Genomic DNA, 25,549 nt, shown 5'->3' on the forward strand with positions numbered 1-25,549 from the left:
ATCTCTTTATGTTACTGCCTAGCTGGCCGCCCACTTAAGGGCATACTTGTTTACTCTAACATTAATTCTTAATAAAAAAAGGATTAGAGGAGAAAGGGAAGATAATTCGAACCTTTCTTCTTCCTTCTCTTTTCGCCATCTTCTTCTCTTGTACTGCTGCTCTTACTTCTCTTCTTCCTTTTTTCCCCTCTAATCTTCAAATTTACACATAATATTTGAGGATTGATTTACATATTGCTCTTTGATCTATTTGGGAGGAGAGGAATGGTAGGAACTTCTTAGAGAAGTCAAGACATAAAAAGAGATCTTGGAGGATATATTGGTAAAATTATGTCATTGGGTTATGACCTTAAAGCTTCTTGACCGCTTCTAAGGAAGTCTTTGGACATTTAGAACAAAAGGAGTGGATAGGTTAGAGGCTACTAGAAGATGATGAAGCAAAAGCTAATAGGAGGTGGGTTTTGAAGAAAGAATGGATAGATGGTAGTCAAAAAATGAATTGGAAGAGATATTGTGGACAGAAGAAATTAGTTGGAGACAAAAATCTAGATGTAGGTCATTTGAGGAGGGGGATATTAACTTGAATTTTTTTCCGCACCTTGGTGACTGAAAAGAAAAGAAAAAACTGTGTGACTGGGTTTGAATGGAATGAATCTCTTGGGAGTTATTGAGGAATATCATCAAAGGCAGATTTATTTCCAGAGCAAATGCAACTTTCATAGCTTTGATTCCCAAGAAAGTGGATGTATCTCATCCAAAGGATTTTAGGTCAATCAGTTTGGTGGAAGTTTGTATTGAATCCTTGCAAAAAGTCTTGGCCTTGAGATAGGAAAAAGTGTTCCCTCTCTAATCTTCCCCAATCAAGGTGCCTTTGTGGCTGGTAGGCAAATAATTTATCAAATTCTAACTGCAAATGAGTGCTTGGACTATAGGAAAAGAAAAAGGGAAGAAGGGGTGGTTTATAAGTTGGACATAGTGAAGGCTTATGATTTGGTTGGTTAGGAGTTTCTCTTGGAAGTTTTAAGGAGAAGGGGTTTTGTTGAGAGATGGTGTTTATGGGGAGGGAGGGTGTTGTGGTGTTTCATTTACAATTTGCTGATGACAATCTTGTTTTGCAAAGGTGAGGAGGAGGAAATGTTTAATTTACAACTTGAAAGCGTATCCAATCTTATGGTAAATTGGGGAACAAAGTTGTTTTGTAGGAGTTAAAGAATTGAGGGAAGCAAAGGTTAATCTAGCTACTTCTTTAGGGTGTGAGGTGGAGAATTGGCCTTTCCATACTCAAGAGAGTTTTTGGGCTCCAGTCTTGGGAAGAGGTTCACAAAGAAACTGGTTGGGTGGAAAAGTAATTATATTTTGCTAGGAGGTAAAATCACCCTAATAAAATCCATCTGTTAAACTTGTTAGTCTACTTGTTGTCTACCTTTGACATCCTAGTGGGAATTACCAAAAAATCTAGAGAAAGTTATGTGAAATTTCCTCTAGGAGTTGGGAGATTCTAAGGACCACTTGGTGAAATGGGAGATAGTGTCACAAAGTAAGGAGCAGGGGGCCTTGGGATAGGTAACATCAAAAAGAGGAATATATCCTTGTTAGGGAAGTGGATTTGGAGGTTTCCATTGGAGTAGGATAGTTTGTGGTACAGGGTAATAGTCAACATTCATGGTCTAGCAATAAATGGTTGGGATGTTGGTTTGGATCTGAGGGCAAGCTGTTTCTTTCCTTTGAAAGTAATTCATGGTTCCTTTTTTCTTTCCTTTGCAAGGTATGGTGCTTGTTCTGGTAGTAATGTGATTTTTTAGGAGGATAGTTGGCTTGTGGAGATCCCTCTTAAGGTTAAATTTCCCTCTATCTACTCGCTTCCTTTGCATAAGTTAAAATCAATTTCTTCGGTACATTGTGATGGGGCAGCTTGGGAACTAGGGTTGAGGAGAACTTAGAGAGTTTCAAATGGGGGCCCTTGATGAGTTGCTCTAAGTATTGTTCCTTCCTGGCTCTCGAGTGTGGTTAGTTTCTCTTTCAGGCCTCTTCTCCTGTGCCTCTTTTTTCAATCAAGGTTTTAAAAAACGAACCAGACAACGAACTTCCGGGTCTGGTTCCTGTTCGAACCGAACGTAGGGCCCGTTCTGACAAAAAATTAAAAAAATGGCCAAAAACCGTTGGACAGTTCGAACGGTTCGACTGCCCATGTCAGCGGTTTGCTGACCAAATCAACGTTTTTTGGCCAAAAGACAGTTCTGGGGTAAAATGGAACCGGTCAGGTGACCGGTTCCCGGTTTTTCTAGTCCGACCGTCCGGTCTGGTTTTGAAAACATTGTTTTCAATGCCCTTCTTCATTCTTCTGGCCTGCTAGCATCTTTTCCTTCTAAGGAAGTGTGGTGCAGGCGTGCAGCCCAGTACTTCCAAGAGTTGGGGTATTTTCTTGGGAAGTGGTTCTTAACAGGATTAATACTTGTGACTTGTTGCAAAAAAGGAGACCAAATTGGTGTCTCTCCCCGAGTATTTGTTTTCCTTTCTTTGCTTGTTAAGAGTTGGCAGCCCACCTTTTAATCTCTTGCTATTTTGCTTCAAGCATTTGGGAATGGTTTCTAATCTCTTTGGTTGTAGATGTAAACATCTTTCTTGTGTTTCAGGCCTCTTTGATGCTAGCTTTTTTAGACAGCCAAAAAGGGCAAAACATTGTGGAGAGGTACAAGGGCAGCAATAGTTTGGGCAATTTAGGAGGAAAGAAATAATCATATATTTCAGGGTAAGGTGAAGACAAAGGAGGAATTAATTGACAACATCTTGTTCCGGGTTGCACATTGAGTAAAAATTTTGGATTTGTTCAAGGATGTTTCCATTGATGATATCACTAGAAACTGAAATGCAGACAACTTGTTCAAACTCAAGGGCTGTCATACAAGAGATTTGGGCTCCATCACCAAGTCAAAGACTAAGGCTGAACTTTGATGGGAGCTCCTTTGGTACCTGGGTCCGTCTGGCATAGTAATAAGAGAAGGGGTAGTGAGAGTGGTGGCTTTGTTCAAACTCAAGGGCTGTCATACAAGAGATTTGGGCTCCATCACCAAGTCAAAGACTAAGGCTGAACTTTGATGGGAGCTCCTTTGGTACCTGGGTCCGTCTGGCATAGTAATAAGAGAAGGGGTAGTGAGAGTGGTGGCTTTGTAATCAGGACCCGTAGGAAAAGAAGACTTCCTAAGAGCTGAAGTTCTAGCTCTCCTCCAAGGGCTGAGATTGGCGAAACAGCTCCGCTTTCAACAAATTGAAGTGGAGGAGGATACAAAACTGGTGATAAGGTGGTTACAAAGAGGTAGCTTGGGAATTTGGATCCACAGGCAGGCCTCGAGGGAGATTAGAAGTTTATCAAGGGAGTTAGGTGCATCTGTTAGATGGGTCAGAAGATCAGCAAATGATTTGGCTGATACACTAGCCAAACAAGGGACAAACAGGGGTGAATTGTTTTGTACTGAATTGTAAATTGAAAAGTTCAGGGGGGCTAGTCTCCTTTCTTATGGGGACTGGACCTGTGTATTCATTTAATCTATTTTAATGACAGTTATTGTTTCCTATCAAAATAAAAGAAGAAAGAAAGAAAGAAAGAAAGAAAGAAAACAAGATGGTGATTGGTGGCTGACTCTTCTATGCCAAAATCCAATAGATCCAAACAACTCTACCCATCTCACTATGATGCATATAAATTTTGATGGATACACCTTTGGGTATTGGAGAAGTTATTATAGACTGTAATGGCCATATCAAAGTCATTTACTTGGGCCTGATAGTCTATTGGAAACTCTATATCAGCACAATTGCCAGAACTCCTACACAGTTTAAGACTGGGTAGATCACTAAATATCACAAGTTTGATTATAGAAGGGGGGCTCAGAAGTAGTGGTGGGCTGGATGAGAAGCAGAATGGGAACTTGACAATAAAGAAGCTCCATGAGGGGGATCAAATCAATAATAAGAGACTTAAACATCACATATTCATGGGTTCACAGATCGGAAAATAGCTTTTCTGATACCTTGGCCAAGGGGTGTCAATAGGAATCAGCTATTTTTGGGGGCTGTTTGATGATTTACAAATAGGGGAAAGGATACACAGTTGAACATATGTAAGAAATAAAAGAAAAAGGGCTGGTGATAGTGGTCACCTCTTTGGGCACTTTGGCACTTGTACATACTCATTTTTCTTAATCAATAAAAACCTAGGCTTCTATCAAACAGGATATCCAAACTAGCATGGAATTTGGAAAAAAAAATGTTTTACACTAAAAAAAGGCAAAGGAAGTGAGACAAAGAAAGGGAGAGAGAGCTTGTTTGTTTAATTTTAGTATTTCTGTATTTACTTTAGGTGCCTGTTCAATTGTATATGTGTTTTTTTGGGGTTTTCTTCTTGTATTGAAGTTCAGTGAGCATTAATTAATCCTGCTTTTTCCAGATTGTCCGAACAAGTCTCATGTCGGGCATATTGAAAACTGTTGGGCACAACAAAGACCATCCAAAGCCCATAAAGGTACACCGGTATTCAGAATTCTATATGTGCTTCATGTTTTTTCTTGTTATAGGGAAACTGCATGAACTTTCTCTTTAAACATCCAAAATCATATAATTCTATTGTTGAGTCTCAGTTCTTATTTCCACTCATGTTTAGCTAGTACTTCTGTCATCCATGTTGTTGTATTGTTCAAGCATTTTTTTTGGTTGTCTGATCACAGCGGGGACCTTCTAAAACTTGAATTCACTAAATTGTGCATCCCCTGTAGGCTTATTCCATTTTTCTATACTTGGATTTTCTTTCCTCTTCTTTCTTTTGATTCTTTACAGTAAAAAAAAAAATAATGAGAATTTTATGATAAGAAAAGTGATAAACCCTTAAATTCAAAAAAGATTTAAATATTGAGGGTTAAAACAAATAGAATAATGTTCACATAATTACAACTATCTGTATGAAAAAAACATAAGCCCCATGGGTGAACACCCTGGCCCAGTGCCCACAAATTACATTTTCAATTATTTCTTCATCAGCTGTTTCAATAGATTCCTTTTAGCATCCAGTGGCTGAGTTCCCCTTTAGATTTTTGTTTCGTTACTGAGGTTTAACCATCCAAGAATTAATGCCTGTTTGGAGGTAGCACCCATAGGAGTGATGAACCCCTAAATTCAAGAATGACTCAAATGTAGAGGATTAAAACAAATAGAATAAAGATAACATAATTAAAACTATCTGTATGGACAAAAAAACATAAACCCCATGGATGAACGTCCAGGCCTGTGCCCACAAATTACATTTTCAATTATTTTTCATCAGCATTTTCAATACATTCCTTTTTAGCATCCAGTGGCTGAGTTCCCTTTTAGATTTTTGTTTCACTACTAAGGATTAACCATGCAAGAATTAACACCTGTTTGGAGGTAGCATCCATAGGTTGTTCCTAGTGTTTAACTTTTGAGTTTCTAGTGCCAATTGTTTGGAGTTTGTAATTTGTACTTGGAAAGTCATTTGAAACACAATCATGACTAATGGCTTGACTTGACTTCACCCAAACATCACAAATATAATATTCAGAGTTGTGAATGATAACCACTGATTCTAGATTGATTTAGGGAAGAAGGAATAGAAAATAAAAGAGAAGGATGAGGGGAGACCGTAAGAAGGGAAAGGTTGGGCAATTAACTTTTATACCAATGCCATAATTACAAAATAAACCCTGGTATTATTCAATGAGTCAATGACTAAAATACCTTAACAGCTTGAATTTGTTTAATCTTAATTCTCCTCAAGTTTGACGTAAGTGTTGTACTTGTACATACCCACCTTGGACAAGTTGTCCTCAAATATAGGCCTTGGCACTCCCTTTTTCGACTAATCCACTACTTGAGTGTTGGACCTAACAAAAGGCAAACAAACTTATTCACTTTCAACTTGTTTTAAGATGAAACGTCTATCAACCTTGATGTGGTTAGTGTGATCATACTGTACTGGATTATGTCCAATGTTTATAGCAGCTTGATTACCATAGTACAACTTCATTGGTCTCTTGAAGTTGATTCTCATCTTATTTAGTAAAGTCTTCAAACATAACAATTCTAAAACTCCATGTGTCATGGCTATATATTCAGCTTCAATGCTTCAATATGGCCACAAAAATGTTTCCTACTCCAAGAGACAATATTACCTCCTATAGAAGTATAATACCCCAATGTAGATCTCTTGTCATCAAGAGGTCTTGGCCAATTTTTCTGAGTATAAACCTCAACCTTGAGATTTCCATCACAAGTATATAGTAGTCCCCTTCATGGAGTACCTTTCAAGTAGCATAATGTCCTTTCAATCAAGGTTCAAAGTATCGATATGTACTAGGCTGTATCAGCCGATATGTATTGTATTGGGAGCTTCTCGATACGCCCCTATAGAGGGTGTATCGGGGTTTCAACTGGTTCAGGGGGTGGGCGGACCTTAAACCGGCCCCTCTGAACCAGATTTGAAAAAAAAACTAAAAAAAAAAAAATTAAAAGAAAAGCTATTGATATTGCCCGATACGCCGGTAGAGGCGTATCAAGCGTATCGATATTTTGAACCTTGCTTTCAATAGTTGCCAAGTGAAGTCTAGGCTGGTGCATATCCTAACTAACTACGTTGACAACATAAGAAATATCTAGTTGAGTTGGACAAAGAAATAATAGTATGCCAGTAAGTCTCTAGTGCATTTCCCTTGTTTAGTATTACACAACCCCATCAATACCAAATATCTTGTGATTAGGATCTATATTACCTCCAAGCTTTTCAATATCTTTTAGAAGATCCAGAACACAATTCTTTGAGAGAAAAAAAAGATACCTTTCCTTGACCTTTCAACTTTAATGGCTAAGAAATATCTATGGTCTCCAAGATCCTTTATTTCAAACTTAGTGGCTATATACTTAAGTCTTGTTATCTTGACATATTGTTTTTTTAAGTCTTTTGAAGGGCTTCACAATGGGGGTAGCCCATCCCCCAACCCAGGTGTAGGTGGGATTTGATCCCAAGTCTCCACTACGACCAGCAGGAGTTATCTTTGACATATTGTTGTACAATGGTTTGAAAGTTGACATGCTTCACATTGTATATCCGAGGGTGACACAAATTGAAAATGTCTCTAAGAGATAGACTTCAAAGAAGAAACATGACCACAATGAGTATGGCTATGCCATAACTTTAGTTGCTCAAAGATATAGGGTCACAAACTCTCTGAGATAGACATCCCAAAAACTATCCTGGTTTATGGTCTAGAAGGTACCCTTTTCTTTGATGGATAACTGATTTTTTTTTTTTAATTAGGAAATGGAGTTACGAAAACAGTGCTAGCACCCTAATGCTACAAAATTCTTTTTTAGGAGGATACTTGGGTTGGAGAGGCTCCTTTAAATGATCTCTTCCCCTCTTTATTCTTTATTTCACAGTATAAAAAAAGACCTTGTTTCTAAATTTGTTCCCCCCCCCCTGGACAGTGATTTAAAAGGCGCGCCTAGGCGCAAAGGTGAGGAGCATTTTGGGGTATTCACCTCGCCCAGGTCCTAGGCGCACCTCTTTCAAAAGGCGCGCGCCTGGTGCGCCTGGGCATGCGCTTGATGCGCCTCGCACCTCAGCCCCGGCGTGCACCTTTTTAAAATTTTGCGCTTTGTTTTTTGAGTCTAACGGCTGGTCTGGGGGCTCCGAGAACCCCCTATTTGCTTATGTTGTTCATTCATTCATTGCAATAAAACATCTTCTTAAAAGGCAATGAAAGTTGTAAAATCATTATTTTTTATGTGAGAAATAAGAATTTCAGACCCTAACATAGACTTGTTCGGGCTTGCCTTGAGGGGTATGCTACAAAGGCGACTCATAGAATCAAGAATGCAATATGTTTTACATCACATTAACTACTTGAAGCAATGCAATTAAGGAAAAAAAGAGATTGTGGGTTTTACATGCTTGAAAATGCTTTATATGTTTGCTTTTATTTTTAAATTTTCATTTGAATACACTTTACATGTTATGTTTATCTATTTTAATTTTAGATAATAGGTTTTTTAAATCATTTGTTTTAAAATTTAATTTTATATTTTTATTAACATTATGGTTAATATTTTTTAAATTTTTTGCATTTTTTTTAAATCTTTTGGCATTTTTTTGGAATTTTCTGACTTTTTTTGTTAGCTTTTTTTTTTGTAATTTTGCGCCTTTCTTAAAAAGGCGCACGCCTAGGCGCAAATTGGCCTTTGCGCTTTTTTTGCGCCTTGTGCGTTTAAAACACTGCCCTTGGAAAATCCGTTGGCACCTAATTGGGATTTTGGGTTTCGTAGAGGCTTAAGGGAGGAGGAAATTGATTGCCTACCTAGTCTGTTAAGTCTCCTTGACAAAGTTTGCTCGGACCCTTCTGAACTAGATAAACGTGTTTGGACACCCCAGCCGACTGGGCCTTTTTTGTGTGCTGCTTTTTTCAGGCCCCTTTCTCAGTCCCCTTCCAACCAGCCCTTCCCTATTAAGGAATTCTGGTGCAAGCCTATTCCCCCTAAGCTTTTGGCTTTTTGTTGGGAAGTGTGTTATGGGAAAATAAATACCTTGGATATTCTTCAAAAGAGAAGACCTTTCCTTCGTATATCACCTAACTGGTGTATCCTTTGCAGATCTTATGGCAAGGATTGTTACCACATACTAATATCTTGCTCCTTTACTGTAGAGTTATGGGAGTGGCTCTTCTTGATGTTTGGGTGCAGGTGGAATAGGCCAGCAGAAGTAAGCTTGCTTTTTGATCCTTCTACCTTCCCATGGCATCAGAAAAGAGGGAGAATCATGTGGAGGTGTGCTAGAGCTGTGCTGATATGGACAGTGTGGGAAGAAAGAAATGCTAGAATCTTCTAGGAGGAGGAATATACAAGTTGGAGGAGTGCATTCTGCGTAGGGTGATATGGTGGGTGAAATCCCTGGATTTATTCCACCAATTCTCCTTTAATGATATATGGAGGAATTGGTTAGATGTAACAAGCAGCTCCTCATTAAAGACTAGAATCTGCATGAGTTTGGAACCCCCTCCTAAAGGTTTTTTGAAGCTGAATTTCGATGCTAGCAGTCAAGGTAATCCAAGCCCCTTTGGAATGGGAGGGGTACTAAGGAATGAATTTGGAAATGTGGTCCTTCTTTACTCGGGTTCCCTAGGGATTGGGAACTCTACTAGGGCAGAATTGCTAGCTGAATTTGTTTTTCTGTATTCTGTTTCTTCTTGTTCTTTGGAGAGGGCGCAACTTGCGCCTCTTGACAGGAAGTTTCCATTTTCTCATGCTCTTTTCTTAATGAAATCTTAAATTATTTATGAAAAAAAAAAGTGCCTTGCACCCTTTAATGTACTTCATATATTACATTTGGCCCAAAACAATTGATTCCTAGTTGCTCCTTGCTTGGACAATGAGTTTGATAAATTTGCTGATCTAGTTACACTGTGGTAGGTAGCCTCCAGGTCCCTTGTCAATAATTTTATTTCCCTCGTAATGTGTCTGTAGTGCTTGGTTGTTAGTTCGCATCTGGTCTACTACCACCTTTATATCCTCTTCCACTAGGAATGGCAATGGGGTAGGGATCATATTCCCCATCCCAAACTCTCGATTCTGTAATAAATCCCCGTCCTCGACCCTGATGTTCCCCACGGGGATCCGAATCCTTGAAATTTTTTAATTAACACTATTTTTAAAAAATAAAATTACTTAAAATAAAGGAAAATTTTAAAATATAAATAATATTTTAAATATATTTTAGATATATATATATATATAATATAAAGAATATCACACACACACACACAATAATTTTGCCTTCAAGGAGTCACCTATACTAATTGGTCTAGTGTGTATTGTGATGATATTTTTCCAAGGTATACTTCATCAGCCTCACAACAACACAACTTAGCCTAACATCACCTGTAGATATAAGAGTATGAGATTTATCAGCTATAGTATTTTTATCTGTAATCATTCAAGGAGAGTGGGAGACGAGAGAGAGAGAGAGAGAGAAAGAGAAGAAAAAGGGAGATACGATTGAGAGGAAAAGAATCACTACTGGCTGCCGCCAGTTCTCAATTTATATTAACTTAATAAAAAGAGTAGAAATTACAAGTATGCCCCTGGCGGCACACCCTAGAACCAAACTAATAAGAAAAAAAAAGAAAAGTAACTAACTGACAGTATCTTAAGAAGTCAGCCTACTAACAACAACTACAAAGTAACAATTAAATAAGCCTTACAACACTCCCCCTCAAGTTGGGCTGAATGTCTATCATGCCCAGCTTGTCACATAACTCATTGTGTCGCGAGTATGCAAGCCCCTTTGTGAGGACATCAGCAAGTTGTTCCTTGGAGTTGACATAAGGGATGCAAATTTCCCCTTTTTCCAATTTTTCCCTTATGAAGTGTTTGTCCACCTCAATGTGCTTGGTCCTCTCATGTAGGACAGGGTTGCTGGCGATGTTTATTGCAGCCTTGTTGTCACAGTAAAGAGACATAGGACTATGAACAACAACTCCAAGCTCCCCTAGAAGATTCTTTAGCCAAAGGACTTCAGCCACCCCATGTGCCATAGCTCTATATTCATCTTCAGCGCTTGACCTTGCTACCACACTTTGTTTCTTGCTTTTCCAGGTCAGTAGATTTCCTCCCACAAATGTGCAATACCCACTTGTGGACTTTCTGTCATCCACAACACCCTCCCAATCAGCATCTGTAAGGACTTCCACCTTTAGGTGATTGTGTTTACTGAATAGTAGACCTGTTCCGGGATATTTTTTCAAGTATCTAAGAACTCTCTCAGCTGCCTCCATGTGTGGTTTCTTAAGAGAGTGCATGAATTGGCTTAGGACCCCAACAGAATAGGCAATGTCTAGATGGGTCTTGGACAAATAAATCAGCTTTCCCACTAACCGTTGGAACTGTTTCACATCTTTTAGAGGTTCACCATCACAGTGACCTAACTTGTGGTCAACATCCATGGGAGTATCTGTCGGCCTTGCACCTAATTTGCCTGTGTCCTATAATAGATCAAGGGTGTATTTTCTTTGAGAGATAAAGATACCCTTTTCTGAGTAGGCAACTTCAATCCGAAGGAAATACTTCAGGGGACCTAGATCTTTCACTTCAAATTTAGATGCAAGGAATTGTTTCAATTTTTGTATCTCTGAACTCCAACTTCCTGTAATGATGATATCATCCACATACACTATCAATACAGCAACCTGTTCCTGACATCTCTTCACAAAAAGTGTATGATCAGACTGACATTGTTTGAAGCCCATCTGCTGAACTGCCATGTGAAACTTACTGAACCAGGCTCTGGGAGATTGTTTTAAGCCATAACGAGACTTTCGCAGCTTGCACACCTTATTTTCACTTCCCTTGGCACAAAATCCAGGGGGTTGAACCATGTATACTTCCTCCTCTAAGTCATCATTCAGAAAAGCATTCTTTATGTCCAATTGATGCAATTCCCAATCAAGATTAGCAGCTAAGGACAGGAGAACCCTAATTGAGTTCATGTTAGCTACTGGAGCAAAAGTCTCATCATAGTCAACCCCGTATACTTGTGTGTACCCTTTGGCTACTAATCTTGCTTTGTACCTTTCAATTGTTCCGTCTGCCTTGTGTTTAACCGTGAACACCCATTTACACCCCACGGGGTCTTTCCCCTTTGGAAGATCCACCAATTCCCAAGTTTGATTTTTGTGAAGAGCATTAATCTCCTCCTTCATGGCATTTGTCCATTCAGGGCATTTTAAGGCTTCTGCAACATTTCTAGGAATGGGGATGCAATCAATTGCAGATAGGAAGGCTCGGTATGAGTGGGAAATGTGATCATAGGAGACAAAATGGGTAATGGGGTGTTTGGTAGTGCATGACCTGACTCCCTTTCGTTGAGCAATGGGAATGTCAAGGTCATCCACAGTAGGAGTAGGGGTAGGGAGTGGACTTACCTCCTGGGAGTCTAACGGTGTCGGTTGCTCAGTGTTTGGCTGCTCCACATCTCTATCACATCGCTGATCTCTACGGCGTGTACGTTGGAAGACACGAAAGGGAGTAAGGTCCGGAATAGAAGGAAGAGATACCTGAACCTACTTCTCCTCTTCTACACTACTACTCTCCCCCTGAGGAGAAGCAGGGAAGAATGGCTCAGACTCAAAGAAGGACACATCCATAGACACAAAAAACTTACGACTAACGGGATCAAAGCACCAATACCCTTTTTGAGAGGAGGGATACCCCAGAAAGATACAAGGAATGGACCGAGGGTCTAACTTACCTCGAGATGGAGACAAATCATGGACAAAGGCACGACAACTAAAGACTCTCATGGGAATGGAAAATAAAGGAGACTGAGGGTACAATAACTGATGAGGGGCCATGAAGTTCAGCACTTTGGAGGGCATGCGATTGATGACATAAGCAGCTGCAAGTACAACATCCACCCAAAACCTTTTTAGAACATTCATGTGTAGCATCATCCCGCGAGCCACCTCAAGGAGGTGTCTGTTTTTTCTCTCTACAACACCATTTTGTTGTGGTGTTCTGGCGCATGAGCTCCTATGAATAGATCCGTGGGAGACAAAGAACTCATTGAGCTCCCCATGGAAGTATTCTTTTGCATTGTCGGATTGGAAGATCTATATTTCAACATGGAACTGCATAAATACCATCCTCTGGAAGTCTTTCACAATCTTTGGAACTTCGTCTCTACTACGCATAGGAATTACCCATGTATAGCGAGAGTAATCGTCGATCAATGTGACAAAGTACTTATATCTGCCCTCAGAGATTACATTAGTAGGCCCGCATACATCAGAATACACAACATGAAAAGGAACATTTGATCTTTTATTACTTGAGTGAAAAGTTGTTCTACATTGTTTGCTCAACTGACACGTTTGACACTGGAACTCTGACACTAAACACGACTTAAATAAAACCGGAAACAAAGACTTTATTTTTTCAAAAGAAACTAAACGACTATGCCACAAAAAAAATTGACTCTTATTTGACTGACTATGCGACTCTGAGGATGACATCGAGTGACCAGCTTTGTTGTCGAGAATGTAGAGACCGTCTAGTAGGCTCCCTCTACCAATCGTCCTCCCATAAGTTAGGTCCTAAAAAACACACGAGTCAGCAAAAAAAGGTTACACTACAGTTTAAAGAGCTTGTAATACTACTAATTGAAAGCAAATTTATAGGAAGTTGAGGGACATGCAATACACAATTCAGGTTAAGGCCATGGGGAAGAGATATTGATCCTTGGCCTGCAATGGAGGAAAAAGAGCCATTTGCAAGTCTCACTCTATCCCTTCCTGACAAAAGGCTATAAGTCTGAAACAAGTTCGACTTACTGGTCATGTGGTTGGAGGCCCCTGAGTCAATGATCCAAGGGGAATTCGTGGGAGTGATATGGAATGTAGAAGCCGTATTACCTGAAGTAGATGCAAATGAAGTAGAGGGAGTACCAATGACTAAGCTGTCCATTTGTCGCAAAGCCCTACCATAAGATTCCAGGTGTTCTCTGAAGGAATTCTTTATATCTTCCTTGGGATCAGAATTATTAAGGTGGTCCCGGGTACTACCGGCAACCTGAGTATCTTGGGTTGTCACATGTGCTGTATTCTGTGTTGTGTTCATCTTCTTTTGACCTTGACCTTTACCCTGTTCTTGATTCTTCACTGCCCACTTGGGTTTCCCGTTGATGTCCCAACAAGTGTCACGTGTATGTCGTGAACGCCAACAGTGGGTACAGAACAACTTATCTTTATCATCCACCTTCTTAGGGTCACTTTTCTTTCCCGTGGAGTTATTATTCATTGCAGCCAAAGCAACTTGTTGTTCCCTCTCAGCTGTAACCATCACATTCCGCCTGCTTTCTTCAGATTGAACAAGGGAGTATACCTCGTGAGCCGTAGGCAACTCTTTGCTTCCTAGGATCTGCACCCTCAATGGTTCATATGCAGGGTTCAGTCCCAACAAGAAAGCAAACACCCGTTGCTGAGAGACCAGCTTCCTGTAGGCCTTAGCATCATCATCGTGCTTCCACTCTATGGCCTGATAATGGTCCAATTCCTTCCATATGGAGGTAAGGGCTTAATAGTATGAAGACAAGCTAAGGTTTCCCTGTTTACATGTTGAGGATTCAGCTTGTAACTGGTAAACCTTGGCGTAATGCCTTTGCTTAGAATAGGTAGTTCTGGTCTGTTCCCAGATCTCACTTGCGGTGTCTGCCCACATAAAGTTCTTTTTCACATCAGGTTCCATGGCTGCGAGGAGCCAAGACATCACCATACTGTTTTCTTGGTCCCACCTATCATGTTCAACCGTCTCACCCTTGGGTTCTTTCACCCTTCCATTTATGTAACCAGCTTTACCCCTTGCCGTTACATAGAGTTTTACGCTTTTAGCCCACTCCAGGTAGTTCAGACCATTTAAAGGGGTAATTGGCATGAGAAACATCATGTTTTTACCTCCCATACCAGCTGTGCTGCGGGTCGGTGTAACCCCCGATGAAGTTGATTCATAATTTGCCATAGGACACTGCTGAAAACAGTCCAAACACCACACAACTACACAACAGCCACAAGCAGAATACCAATCCTCAAGGAATTTACTTCTAGGATGTGAGGAAGAGAACAAGACACTGCTGAAATAAACTCTGAGATGGTTCAGTCATTAAACCAGCCCGGTAATCAGTCCAACACAGCCAAGGCAGACATTACTATCAGTCTGACTGCAGCTCATACAGTCTAACAGTCCAGCATCCAAACAAATATATAGAACCAAGGAATAAGCCCTTCACACCATTGGCCAAAAAAGACAAAAACAAGAACACACCTGTCCAGCACCTGTACGAAGGTGCCAACCTGAAATTGACTTCACAGCATCGAACAGAGAAGGAAGAGAGTCTCTATCAGCATCGCCCTTCTCCGATTAGGGTTTCCTTGATATTACGACCAAGGAAAAAAACCACAGGAGGTGCCACCAGTAATCTGCTAGGGTTTCTCTGTCTTCCACGTCCAAGAATTTAAAGAAGGAAGAAAAGGCAAAGCAGGTTCAAAACAGGAGGGATCGAAGGTCTTTTACAGCCCAGAAAACCTAGCTCTGATACCATTTAATCATTCATGGAGAGTGGGAAACGAGAGAGAGAGAGAGAGAGAGAGAGAGAGAGAGAGAGAAGAAAAAGGGAGAAACGATTGAGAGGAAAAGAATCACTACTGGCTGCCGCCAGTTCTCTATTTATATTAACTTAATAAAAAGAGTAGAAATTACAAGTATGCCCCTGGCGGCACACCCTAGAACCAAACTAATAAGAAAAAAAAAAGAAAAGTAACTAACTGACAGTATCTTAAGAAGTCAGCCTACTAACAGCAACTACAAAGTAACAATTAAATAAGCCTTACAACATTATCCTTACCTGAAAATAGCTTATATGAGGTAAAGTAAAACATGAGGACTTGCCTATCATCATTGTGATGATATTTTATCTTTTCCTAAAAAGTAAGGCTTCTTTTATTTCCAAATAATATCAGCAGTGCACAACTTCAATCTTCCACAACATATATGTTGATTTTTATGATTAAACTTCTAATTCCAGTTAGTGCCATTTATTCCTATTTCCAAGGAAATATCCATTTTTCTACATATCCTTCTGATTGAAGCATTACTCCCTTAAGCTAAAAAAGAATATCAGCTAAACGGTGGCTGACTTGTTAGCCAAACAAGGGGTTAGTAGGGAACATTTGTTTTGAGTTTAATTGTAATTTCATTTTGTATCCATTGAGAGGGTGTGCCTTGCACATCTCCTTTGATTTCTCTTTTCTGATTCTCATCAATAAAAGTTTTTAAAGTTTACTTATCAAAAGAGAGAGAGAGAGAGAGAGAGAGAGAGAGAACATTTCTGTCTGGCTGGTTTTTGTACTGAAGTGCTCCCTTCTTTGTTTTGATGTCTAGTTTCGGAGGGCTATAGTGGGTCTCATGTTAGGCCCATTTGGTTTACCTTGTTTTGGGCTTGATATGGGGAGGTACATTGGTATTTATCTGCAGAAATAGGCCCGGAATAGGGGGCTAGGTTCATGCCATGACATGAGCTTGTTTGTGTTCAGCCTTTGAACTACCCTTATTGCTGTTATTTATTTTCTTTTGACTTGAATCACATTTATATTTAGTGTTGCATTATATTGTTTTTATATCTGAGTGTTCTTTGTTGTTACTTAAGATGAAGTAATTTGCTTTCCTTTAACTCGTGTTTATATTTCTATGCTTAAGCTGTATCTTCTGAGACTGGGCAATGAATTATTGATTGTAGATATTTGAAGTGGGTGATATATCAGTGTTGGATGAAACAAAAGATGTTGGTGCGAAGAATCAGCGCCAACTTGCAGCTCTATATTGTGGTGCTAACTCAGGGTTTGAGGTATAACTTCTAAGAAAGACTAGAAGCATTGAATGTCTTGTTGCTTTCTTGATAGTATTATACAATCCAAAGAAAGATCAATTGAATGTTTCATTTTGTCCTATCCAACAAGGGTTGTTTTTGAACTTCATTTTTCCTGGGGATTGGGTGCCCTTATCTTGGTTATTAATAGCTTTTTACTTTTTCCATTGGCTTCAAAGATGGTTTTTTTGCCGCATTTAGAACTTTGTTGGTAGTGGCTAATGGCTCACACTTACGGTGTTTTTTTTGTTTTTTAACAACTCACTTCCTGAATGGTTACCATTTTCAGAAAGAAACATACTTATCTTTAGCAGTTATTCTTTTTTGTACAGTCCCATTTACACACTTTTTTATATATACTACAAATCTATACTGTTTCCTTTTTATCAAAAAGGAAAAGAAAAAGCAAAATCCAAGGAAATTGAACTAATGGTTGAGAATAAACTCTTATAACTCGATTTATTGGGGCTAAAGTTTCCCTTGGGAATTTTCCTAGCAATTAGGCTTTTTTGTATTATGAGAATGTAGGGGCCATTACTTGGTGTAATGGTAAAATCTCAGGCTGGTATGCGTTAGAATGCCGGTTTGAGTCTGAGGGTATCCACTTCGTTTGAAAAAATGCCAAAAGTTAGGACCTACCCAGTCTACCCCCCCAGATAGCTGGGATCAACATTGGGTAATGGCCTATTTTTTTTAGAATGTAGTTGTGTGTGTGTGTCCTTTTTTTTTAGTAGAATGTAGAATGTAGGGGTCATTACTTGGTATAATGATAAAATCTCTGGCTGTCATGCATAAGTAGGCAGGTTTGAGAGGGTGTCCACTTTGTCCCCAGTCTACCCCTCCCCCAGATAACTGGGATCAACTTTGGGTAATGGCCTATTTTTTTTAGAATGGTGTGTGTGTGTGTGTGTATGTGCGTGTGTTTGTATGTTTATGTGCACACATGTATAATATATATGTATGTATGCATTTATGTATGGTCTGTATGTGTGTGTGTGTGTGTGTGTGTGTGTGTGTGTTGTGTTTATTATTAATTTGTATCTTTCCTCTTTCTGTCATATTTCACATGAAAATTTTATCCTTTCCTCCCAGTTAATTCATTGCCTGGTGGATAGAATCATGGAAGTAGTTGGAACACCTTTTGTTCCAATTGGTGATGACAAGGGCTATTATATAAGGCGTTCAAATGTAAGCTTTCATTTTACACTCCATTTTCTTTGTTGTTGTTACCTATTGAGAGTTTGGTCTTGCCATACTTACAATCTTGCATGTTAAGGAGCCTGAATTTCTTCCGGGTAGACAAGCTAGCATCGTTTTCAGAGGGAAGCACATAGGGACCTTTGGTATTGTGCATCCAGAGGTATGTCAACTCTCAGGAACTGGAATACATCATGCCATTGTAATTGGTTTGACTTGTATTGGACTAGTAAGGCATCTTTGTCTTGGGGTCTCTACTATTTTAATTGGATTTATTTGTCCTAACTAGTTATACACCTTGCTGGGGTTTGTTTTATATCATGTTAATCTAATTCCTGTTCAACATTGCTTTTACTTTTTGTGCTTTTTAGGTCTTGAGTAACTTCGATATCCCAGATCCGTGTTCCTTTGTAGAACTTAACATTGAGTCCTTCTTGTGGAGTTAATTCCATCGCTACAATTGTAAGTTTCTTCAATTATTTCATTTTCCTTTTATGTTCCTTGCCTTCTTTCTGTGGAATGATAAGTGAGTTGGAATAGAGCTCTATTTTTACCCTCTGCTTTTCTTGTGGATTGTATAACTTCTAAATCAACCTCCAATAATACCACTGCCATTTACATGTACAACTCTAAAGCAAAGGTTGAGTAGTTCTTTGTTCCTAGTGTTGAAAGTAGGCTTATCATTCCTTTTTTAGATACAAGTGAGATATGTTCCACAAACGCTTGATGATGTTCATTGAAAATTGTAGGCAACTTGGTTTTGTGGTATTGGGCTATAGTTGGTTCATCTACCTGGTTTTATGGCTTATTCAAGGTTATGGAGGACATGTGATTGGAATTTCGAAGAGAGCTGACTGAATGTGCCATTGATTTTTGCTGATCAAAAAAAAAAAAGAGTGCCATTGATTTTGGGGATCAACTCTTCGAATCGGAGGGTCACCTTTGTTCTCTTTTGGGCCTTACTCTGTTAAATCATTGATATTGTAGGACGGAATGTGCCATTGTTTTTTAGGGATCAACTATTCATATTGAGGGAGGGCCACTTTTGTTCCTTTTTTGGGCTTTACTCTGTTAAATCATTGATATTGTATTGAGCCATGTGTTGTACCACCCCGTTTGATAACCTTGAGCTGTGAAGCCTGTGAATATAAACGCCATTCTTATAGTCAATTTCTTTCTATCTATTTTTCGTTTTTATCACTCATCTAAAAGATGGGATTCACTGCATCTGGAGGGGACTAGATGGTGTTGTACTCCATGAGTAGTCTAGCTCGACTGACCAATCTGGTCTCTGGCCATCAAATTATTTAATCATAGGAAACCGGCAGGGGTAAAGCAGTCGAAAAAAAACAGGAGCAAAAAAAGTATTCTGCAATAGCACCTTTGGTTGTTAACATTTGTTTCATTGAGCAGGTGGTTTCTTCTCTTGCCACTTGCACCTTTATGAATTTGTTTCCGGGTAGGGAATAATTTGGATTGAAAATACAAAATGGTTCAGCCTCTTCAACAATCAAATATACAATTAAGTGCCCGTTTGGGAGGGCTTAAGTGCAGCGGTTTCTGGCTTTGCAAGGTGGGCCCCAAACAGTTGTATTTGGTGAAAAATCCGGATAACCTAAATTGGCCATCCATTAGCCATTTTAAGGGTTTTCCACTTCATTCTCTTGAAATAACTTGTCTGAAGCAGTAAAGCTTTAGCTAATTAGCTCAGCCCTCCTAAACGGGCCCTAAATGAGCATTCATCTACAGTCATCATGAACCCAACTGTCTATCCGGTGTTATTCTAAATTTCTAGTATGAGTTTATTCTTGATTCTTGAAGTTAGCCTTGGGTTGTGAAATTTTTTGCCAGGTTGATCTAGGTGGATTGGGTGCTTGTTGTAGAGTACCGTTTTGGTTTTTGGGTTCTGAGGGCTTGTAAGGTCAAGGCTTAATTCAAATTTGAGCCATTCCTTGTACGAGTCAGGTTTATGGTCTCAGGTCCACCCCAATCCAATCTGAATCCAATCCAATTAAGAAGGATCAGGACATCCGTGAAGGATACACTAATCGAACTGGGGTCGGATGTTACTTTCAAATGATCTTAATTATGGATCGAGGTGGATATTCCGCCATCCAATCCAATAATTTTCTAGATACGCTGCCAGCAAAGTGTGCTAATACTCTGACATTATGCTGCACATCAGGAATATGTTGCCATTCATAGGAGATGTTCCCAATACATGATTGGACTGCCACTCCGTCAGTGTGTAAGCACACTTTTTTGCTGGGTGCAGATATACTATGTCATCTTTAGTCTTTTCTCAAGGTTTGGGAGATATTAAGGCTCCATTCGTTTTTCAATAAGTTATTTATCTGGGTAAATGCATTTATCTAGGAGTAAGTATTTTCTAGGAAACATTTACCTGTTTAGGTGCATTTAGCCATGGTCTTATTTTCTAGTTAAATAAGATAGTGACCATTTTAGCCATAAGAAGTCATTATTTACCCACTTAGAAGATGGGTATCACTTTTCCCTTAGGTGGGAAAAGGGTTGTTTCATTCAAGTATTGGCAACTTTTCCCTTAGGTGGAAAATACGTTTGAATAATAATCAACCAACAATAGTTCAATGGGTTCAACTATAATGCTGGAAAAACATGACACCAGAAAACTTACAACCAATCAACTAGGATCATAAAGGTAGTAACCAATCAGGTGGACTTTCATTTAAATTCAGAGGTTATGATTGGTCAAAGCCTTTCAGGTACCATGTCTTTCCCGTATCATAACTTTCCCCCAAATTAGAATCGTCAGTTTCGTCACTACACCTCTCTTTGAAATAATCCCTTCTGCTTCTTATCGAACTGTGAAAATCTTACGTTTACACAAGTAATCTCAAACCTGTCGAAGAGAAATATTTTGATGAGCTATTTATCCTTATTTACTTAGTACCGTAGCAGGGTTATGGATTTTGAAAGGGTGGCAGTAAGCTCAAGTAATTTCTATTAGTTTTTTGTACTTTATTTTTCAATCCAATTCAGCCTGTAGTTTGAGATTATTAGTACATCAATAGCCATAAAATGCATTGCAATAGAAATAGTTACAATTATACATAATATATTTATGCTATATAAAGCATGTAATTGCATTGGATTCCATGAATTCATAAAGTTAAATCCAAATACGGAAATACCATGCATCATGTATCATGTATGATTAATATTTATTTGTACATTTATTTAACATATGCTCTTACACTATTAAGTTTATAATGTATATCCAATGAATTAATTCTTTCTCATTGTGTATGATTAGTAATTATAAATCCAATCCGTTTTGAATTTCAAATTGGAGTTGATTGTAATGTAATGTGTTGGATTCGTGGAACGGATTGTATTGGAGCAACATCCGTTGACACTTTTTATCAATCAGGAATAAAGCAAGTTTTGATACAGTCCGATACATCAAATTAGGTGTATCGAATTTTGTATCAACACTCTTTTATATTTTTTTTAGTTTATTTTTTTCAAAATATATTCAGGGGGTCGGTTAAAGGCTTGGTTACCCCCTGAAATAGGTCTTATCCCAAAATTCCTTATAGTTCATATATCGGTAATCCACCAATACGATATGTATCAGCTGATATATAACGAAATTTTTAACCTTGGAATGTCATAAAATACATCAGCAATCTGTACTGTTATTATGCATATAGAAAATAACATGTTTATTATTGGGTTTTGTAGTACATATGTTCTGTTGCAGAAGTTCTGGAATTGCGGAGAAGAGCAAAGTCAAGACGGGTGCAATTCAGGTGGCCCGAGTTGGTATTCAATTTGCGACAAAAGCCCAATCGGAACCCGCCCAAATTACACCCTGATTAATTGGGACATTGAAGCCAAGGCTAATCCTTTGGCTGTGTTTGGTTGTAGTGTAATTTCATTTGCATTAGTACAAATGCATGGGAATGCAAATGAAAAAATGCAAAATCTTACTTTTTTAATTACTTCATTTGTACTGCAATCAAACAAAAATAAACTAAAATTTGAAACAAAAATAGATCAAAATTTACACTCAAATAATTTGCACTACCATAATTTTGCATCAATGCAGATTTATCTGCATTGCAACCAAACACAGCCTTAGGGATCAAGTACAGTATATGCTGGGTTTTCCAAATTGTTTGGTGTGAGTGGCAGATGTAAAGTGGAACCCAAACAATTTGTTAAGAGACCTACTACTTTATCTCTCCATCTATAAATAGTTCATCTCATATAGGGTTGTCAATAGATTCCAAAAGTTTGCTACCCGATTTATCTCCAAATCCAATTAGCCCAGATTTAGAAGTTAAAATCTGCATCCAATTAAAACCTGAGTCCGGCACAAAGATATTCTTTTATAAATATTTAGTATAACTATGTATGTATAGAGAGAGAGGTTGAATAGAATTATATAATGTTTATAATTGATGAATTTAGTATTTTATATTTACATACATTTTTATACATGTATAAGTTAAAAATAATTAGTTTTTAAACCTTTTTAATTTTTGTCATTTTACATAAAATGAGATGGATGCATATTAATTTTGAATCCTAACCAACCAACATATTGAATTTCAGATTGAATTTGGATTCAAATGTTTGATAGGGGCTCGGATTTGCTACCCGCAAGCTGCTCTCACATCTCTACCCACAAGTCCACAAGACATTTCAGCTATGCATTGGAAATATCTCTCTTGTCATTCATGGAGAGATGTTCCCAATACACGGTGGTGCTGCTTTATGGGAACAATTTGTGCGGAGTAGATATGGAGGATTTGAAATGTGAGAGGGGACCAATCTGCTTAGGGTTTCTTATTTCAAAATACCCTTATAGTTTCCATGTCAACCTTTTAGGTTCGGTTTGGAAAGAATACAAATACAAATATGTAGATTGCAAAACCTTACATTTTGTATTATTTTGTATTGTACATATTTATATTTGCACTCTTTCCAAACTGAGCCTTAGAAACAAAACCTTGGGGGTAACATTGATATTTTGTTTTTTTTTTCCATTTTTTAATGGATTTGATTGAATGGACATTAGGCTCAATTTGGAAAGAGTGCAAATACAATGTGTACCATGCAAACACATAGGGCCGGTTCGTTTGTTCTGAATTCTGAAAAATGTCAAATGTCCAATTTAACCCCATATAAGAGAATTTTTATTTATCTATATAATTCAATAAAGAAGCAATATTAAAATTATTATAATAAATATCACCTAATATTAATTATTAATTAATGAATTAATCACTATTAATAATTAATTATTTTTATGATTAATTAATACTTATTAATAATGATTAATATTTATTACTAACAATTAATTAACTATTAATAATAATTAAATATTACTTAATTATGATTTATTATTATTCATTAATTAATGAGATATTATTACTAATTAACATTTATTTAGTAATTAATACTTAATACTTAATATTAATAATTTATAATCAATTATTAATTATTAATTTTTGTGATTAAACAGTACATATTTTTAACAATTAATAATAAGTTCTTTTATTAATAATAAATAATTAATTATTAATAAGTAATAATATTTAATTATTATGATTAATTAGTAACTATTATTAATAATTAATTAACTACTACTAAGTATTAATAATGATTGATTGATTGATTAATTAATTAATAATTAATAATTAATGAAACTGTACGATGTTAAATAATTAATTTCTATTAGAATATTACTATAACATATTATAATATTAATCATTAATTTATAATGTTAGTAATATTATATGATTATATTATAATATAATATTACTACTATTCATAATTTATAATACTATTTAATATAAATAATTATTGGTTTCATTATAATATTATAATTGGTAAAAAATATTCTAAATAATTAGTTATAATAATTAATAAAAGTAAATATTAATAGCACTATAAGACGATAATGAATAATATAGTTAATGAACTATTATTATAATAATAATATAATATGAATATTATAATATTACAATATAATAATATTATGGGGAAAATAATATATTGGTGGTGGGTCCGATGGGTCTTCATATGAGATGTTATAAGTTAATTGAGCATTAGAGGGGCAATATGGGTAAAATCTATTAAAATAATGGCTTGAGTCATTTGTACTTTAGCTATAATTAGGTTTCACCGCTTCAGTGTTAAGAACCACCAAACACCTTTCTAGCACTGAAAGTGGTAAGAAACCACTTCAGCGTTAAGAGATCAGAGGCACCAAACAGGGCCATAGTTTAGAAGTACTGTCTTCAAACATTTTTAGCATACCTATCTGTATTTGCACTCTTCCCAAATACTCAGTTTGGAAATAGTATAAATACAAATATATATAATGCAAAATATGGGTTATAAATGCAATATACAAGGTATTGTACTGTATAAAAATAATGATAAGCATCAAAAGCATTTCCTACCTTTCCCAATTTGTACATGTATTTGTAGACGGTACTGTATATAAATGCAACTTACGAGGTTTTATACCATGTATTTATACTCTTTCCAAATTGAACCAAATCGTCAAAAGCATCATTTTTACTCTCGTATAAGAAAATTAGTGACAATCGCAAAGGATTACAAACTATAGGACATGTTTTAGCAATGTGATTGGTTTTAATACATAAATGAAACTTTAAGGGATATCTAAGTAAATGACAAAAAAAAAAACTAGATTCATTTCATCAACGTATATACATTAGAAGATTACATTGATCCTTTCTTAATTATGGATCACGAAAATAATTTCTTTACCCATAGAGAACTTGTTAATTAAAACTTATATTTGTTAATAAATTAAGAGAAAAGTTACTTTGACCCGGTTAATGAAGCAAGAGAAAGTATGTCATTGTTTAAATATTTATTTCTAAAATATTTATGGTCAGCATATTTTATTTTTTATTTTTTAATATTGTAAGCATGAGATACTTGTCATGAAAATATCAAATCACAATAAGACAAATATATAAACCAGAGATTCTTGTTTCAAAATTCAAAGGGGTCTTGTCTTGACTCTTGTCCAGTTGTCATTAAATGAACAAATAAGCCCGTGACGCTAGCATCCACCTTTATATTTTTATACACTATGGTACTCCCCAGTCCCCAATTCTCATATAAAGGAACCCTCTTAGAAGTTCATTGATGCAAATGTATTATCATTATCATATTATGATGATAATACATTTAAACCAAGTAAAGATGATGTGGCAGAATCGAAAACATCAGCCCCATATGCCCAAACTTTTGTGTTTCCACGTGGCAAACTCATATCTTTTTTGTTGAGGTTTATAATTGGGAACATCATTTATGGAATAACAGGAAAAATCTCAGTTATTCACAATGACAAGAAGTAAAACCGTGAACAGTGAAGGGTACAGATGTTTCTGTCCTTTTTTTGCAGAAGTACTTCTGGTTCTGGTCTATCAGTGATGGCTATGACCTATTTTGTAAGGCATGCAAGTAAAAGCACTTTTGCCAAATAACCTGCAAAATGAATGATTTACAAAAAGTGAGTACTAATCAAAGAAGTCATTTGTTTTCCTTGATTTTACTTTTGATTAAATGCAGCTAATCGGCTATGGCCTATGGTTCTGAAAATCAAACAAGTTTGGCGGTTTGCCTTTTTTTTTGGTAGAAAGATTAGCGGTTTGGGAGGGCATGAATGCATGATTCTCGATATTTATCGTTTTTCTCAATTCTCCTGATGGTAATATATTAGGGTTTTTTCTTGGTATTCTTGTTCTTTTTTTGGTAATCAATAATAGTATGGAAAATTGATGAATATTTTATTATTTTTTATATAGTTTTATACTTTTCAGACATATAGTTTGGGAAAAGTAT

The 25,549-nt window shown here is 37.1% G+C and overlaps 1 protein-coding gene across 4 annotated transcripts in view; it reads left to right on the plus strand.

Annotated features, from left to right (window-relative positions):
* Positions 1-22,294, plus strand: part of LOC104600545 (phenylalanine--tRNA ligase beta subunit, cytoplasmic-like) — a 96,896-nt gene extending 74,602 nt beyond the window's left edge. The window contains exons 15-20 of one of the 4 annotated variants that reach the window (XM_088902044.1): positions 4,445-4,519; positions 16,346-16,453; positions 17,567-17,662; positions 17,751-17,834; positions 18,043-18,133; positions 22,274-22,294. In XM_088902044.1, coding sequence (XP_088758170.1) covers positions 4,445-4,519; positions 16,346-16,453; positions 17,567-17,662; positions 17,751-17,834; positions 18,043-18,117 — 438 coding nt within the window. In that variant the 3' untranslated portion in view covers positions 18,118-18,133; positions 22,274-22,294. Of the gene's footprint in view, positions 1-4,444; positions 4,520-16,345; positions 16,454-17,566; positions 17,663-17,750; positions 17,835-18,042; positions 18,134-18,420; positions 18,842-21,397; positions 21,731-22,273 lie in introns of those variants that run through there. The other 3 variants (XM_010263557.3, XM_010263547.3, XM_010263565.3) reach the window with 3 other exon arrangements.
* The last annotated feature ends 3,255 nt before the right edge of the window (positions 22,295-25,549 follow it).

Source organism: Nelumbo nucifera, chromosome 3 (assembly GCF_055504915.1).
Source record: "Nelumbo nucifera cultivar China Antique chromosome 3, China Antique-T2T, whole genome shotgun sequence".
Lineage (NCBI taxonomy): Eukaryota > Viridiplantae > Streptophyta > Magnoliopsida > Proteales > Nelumbonaceae > Nelumbo > Nelumbo nucifera.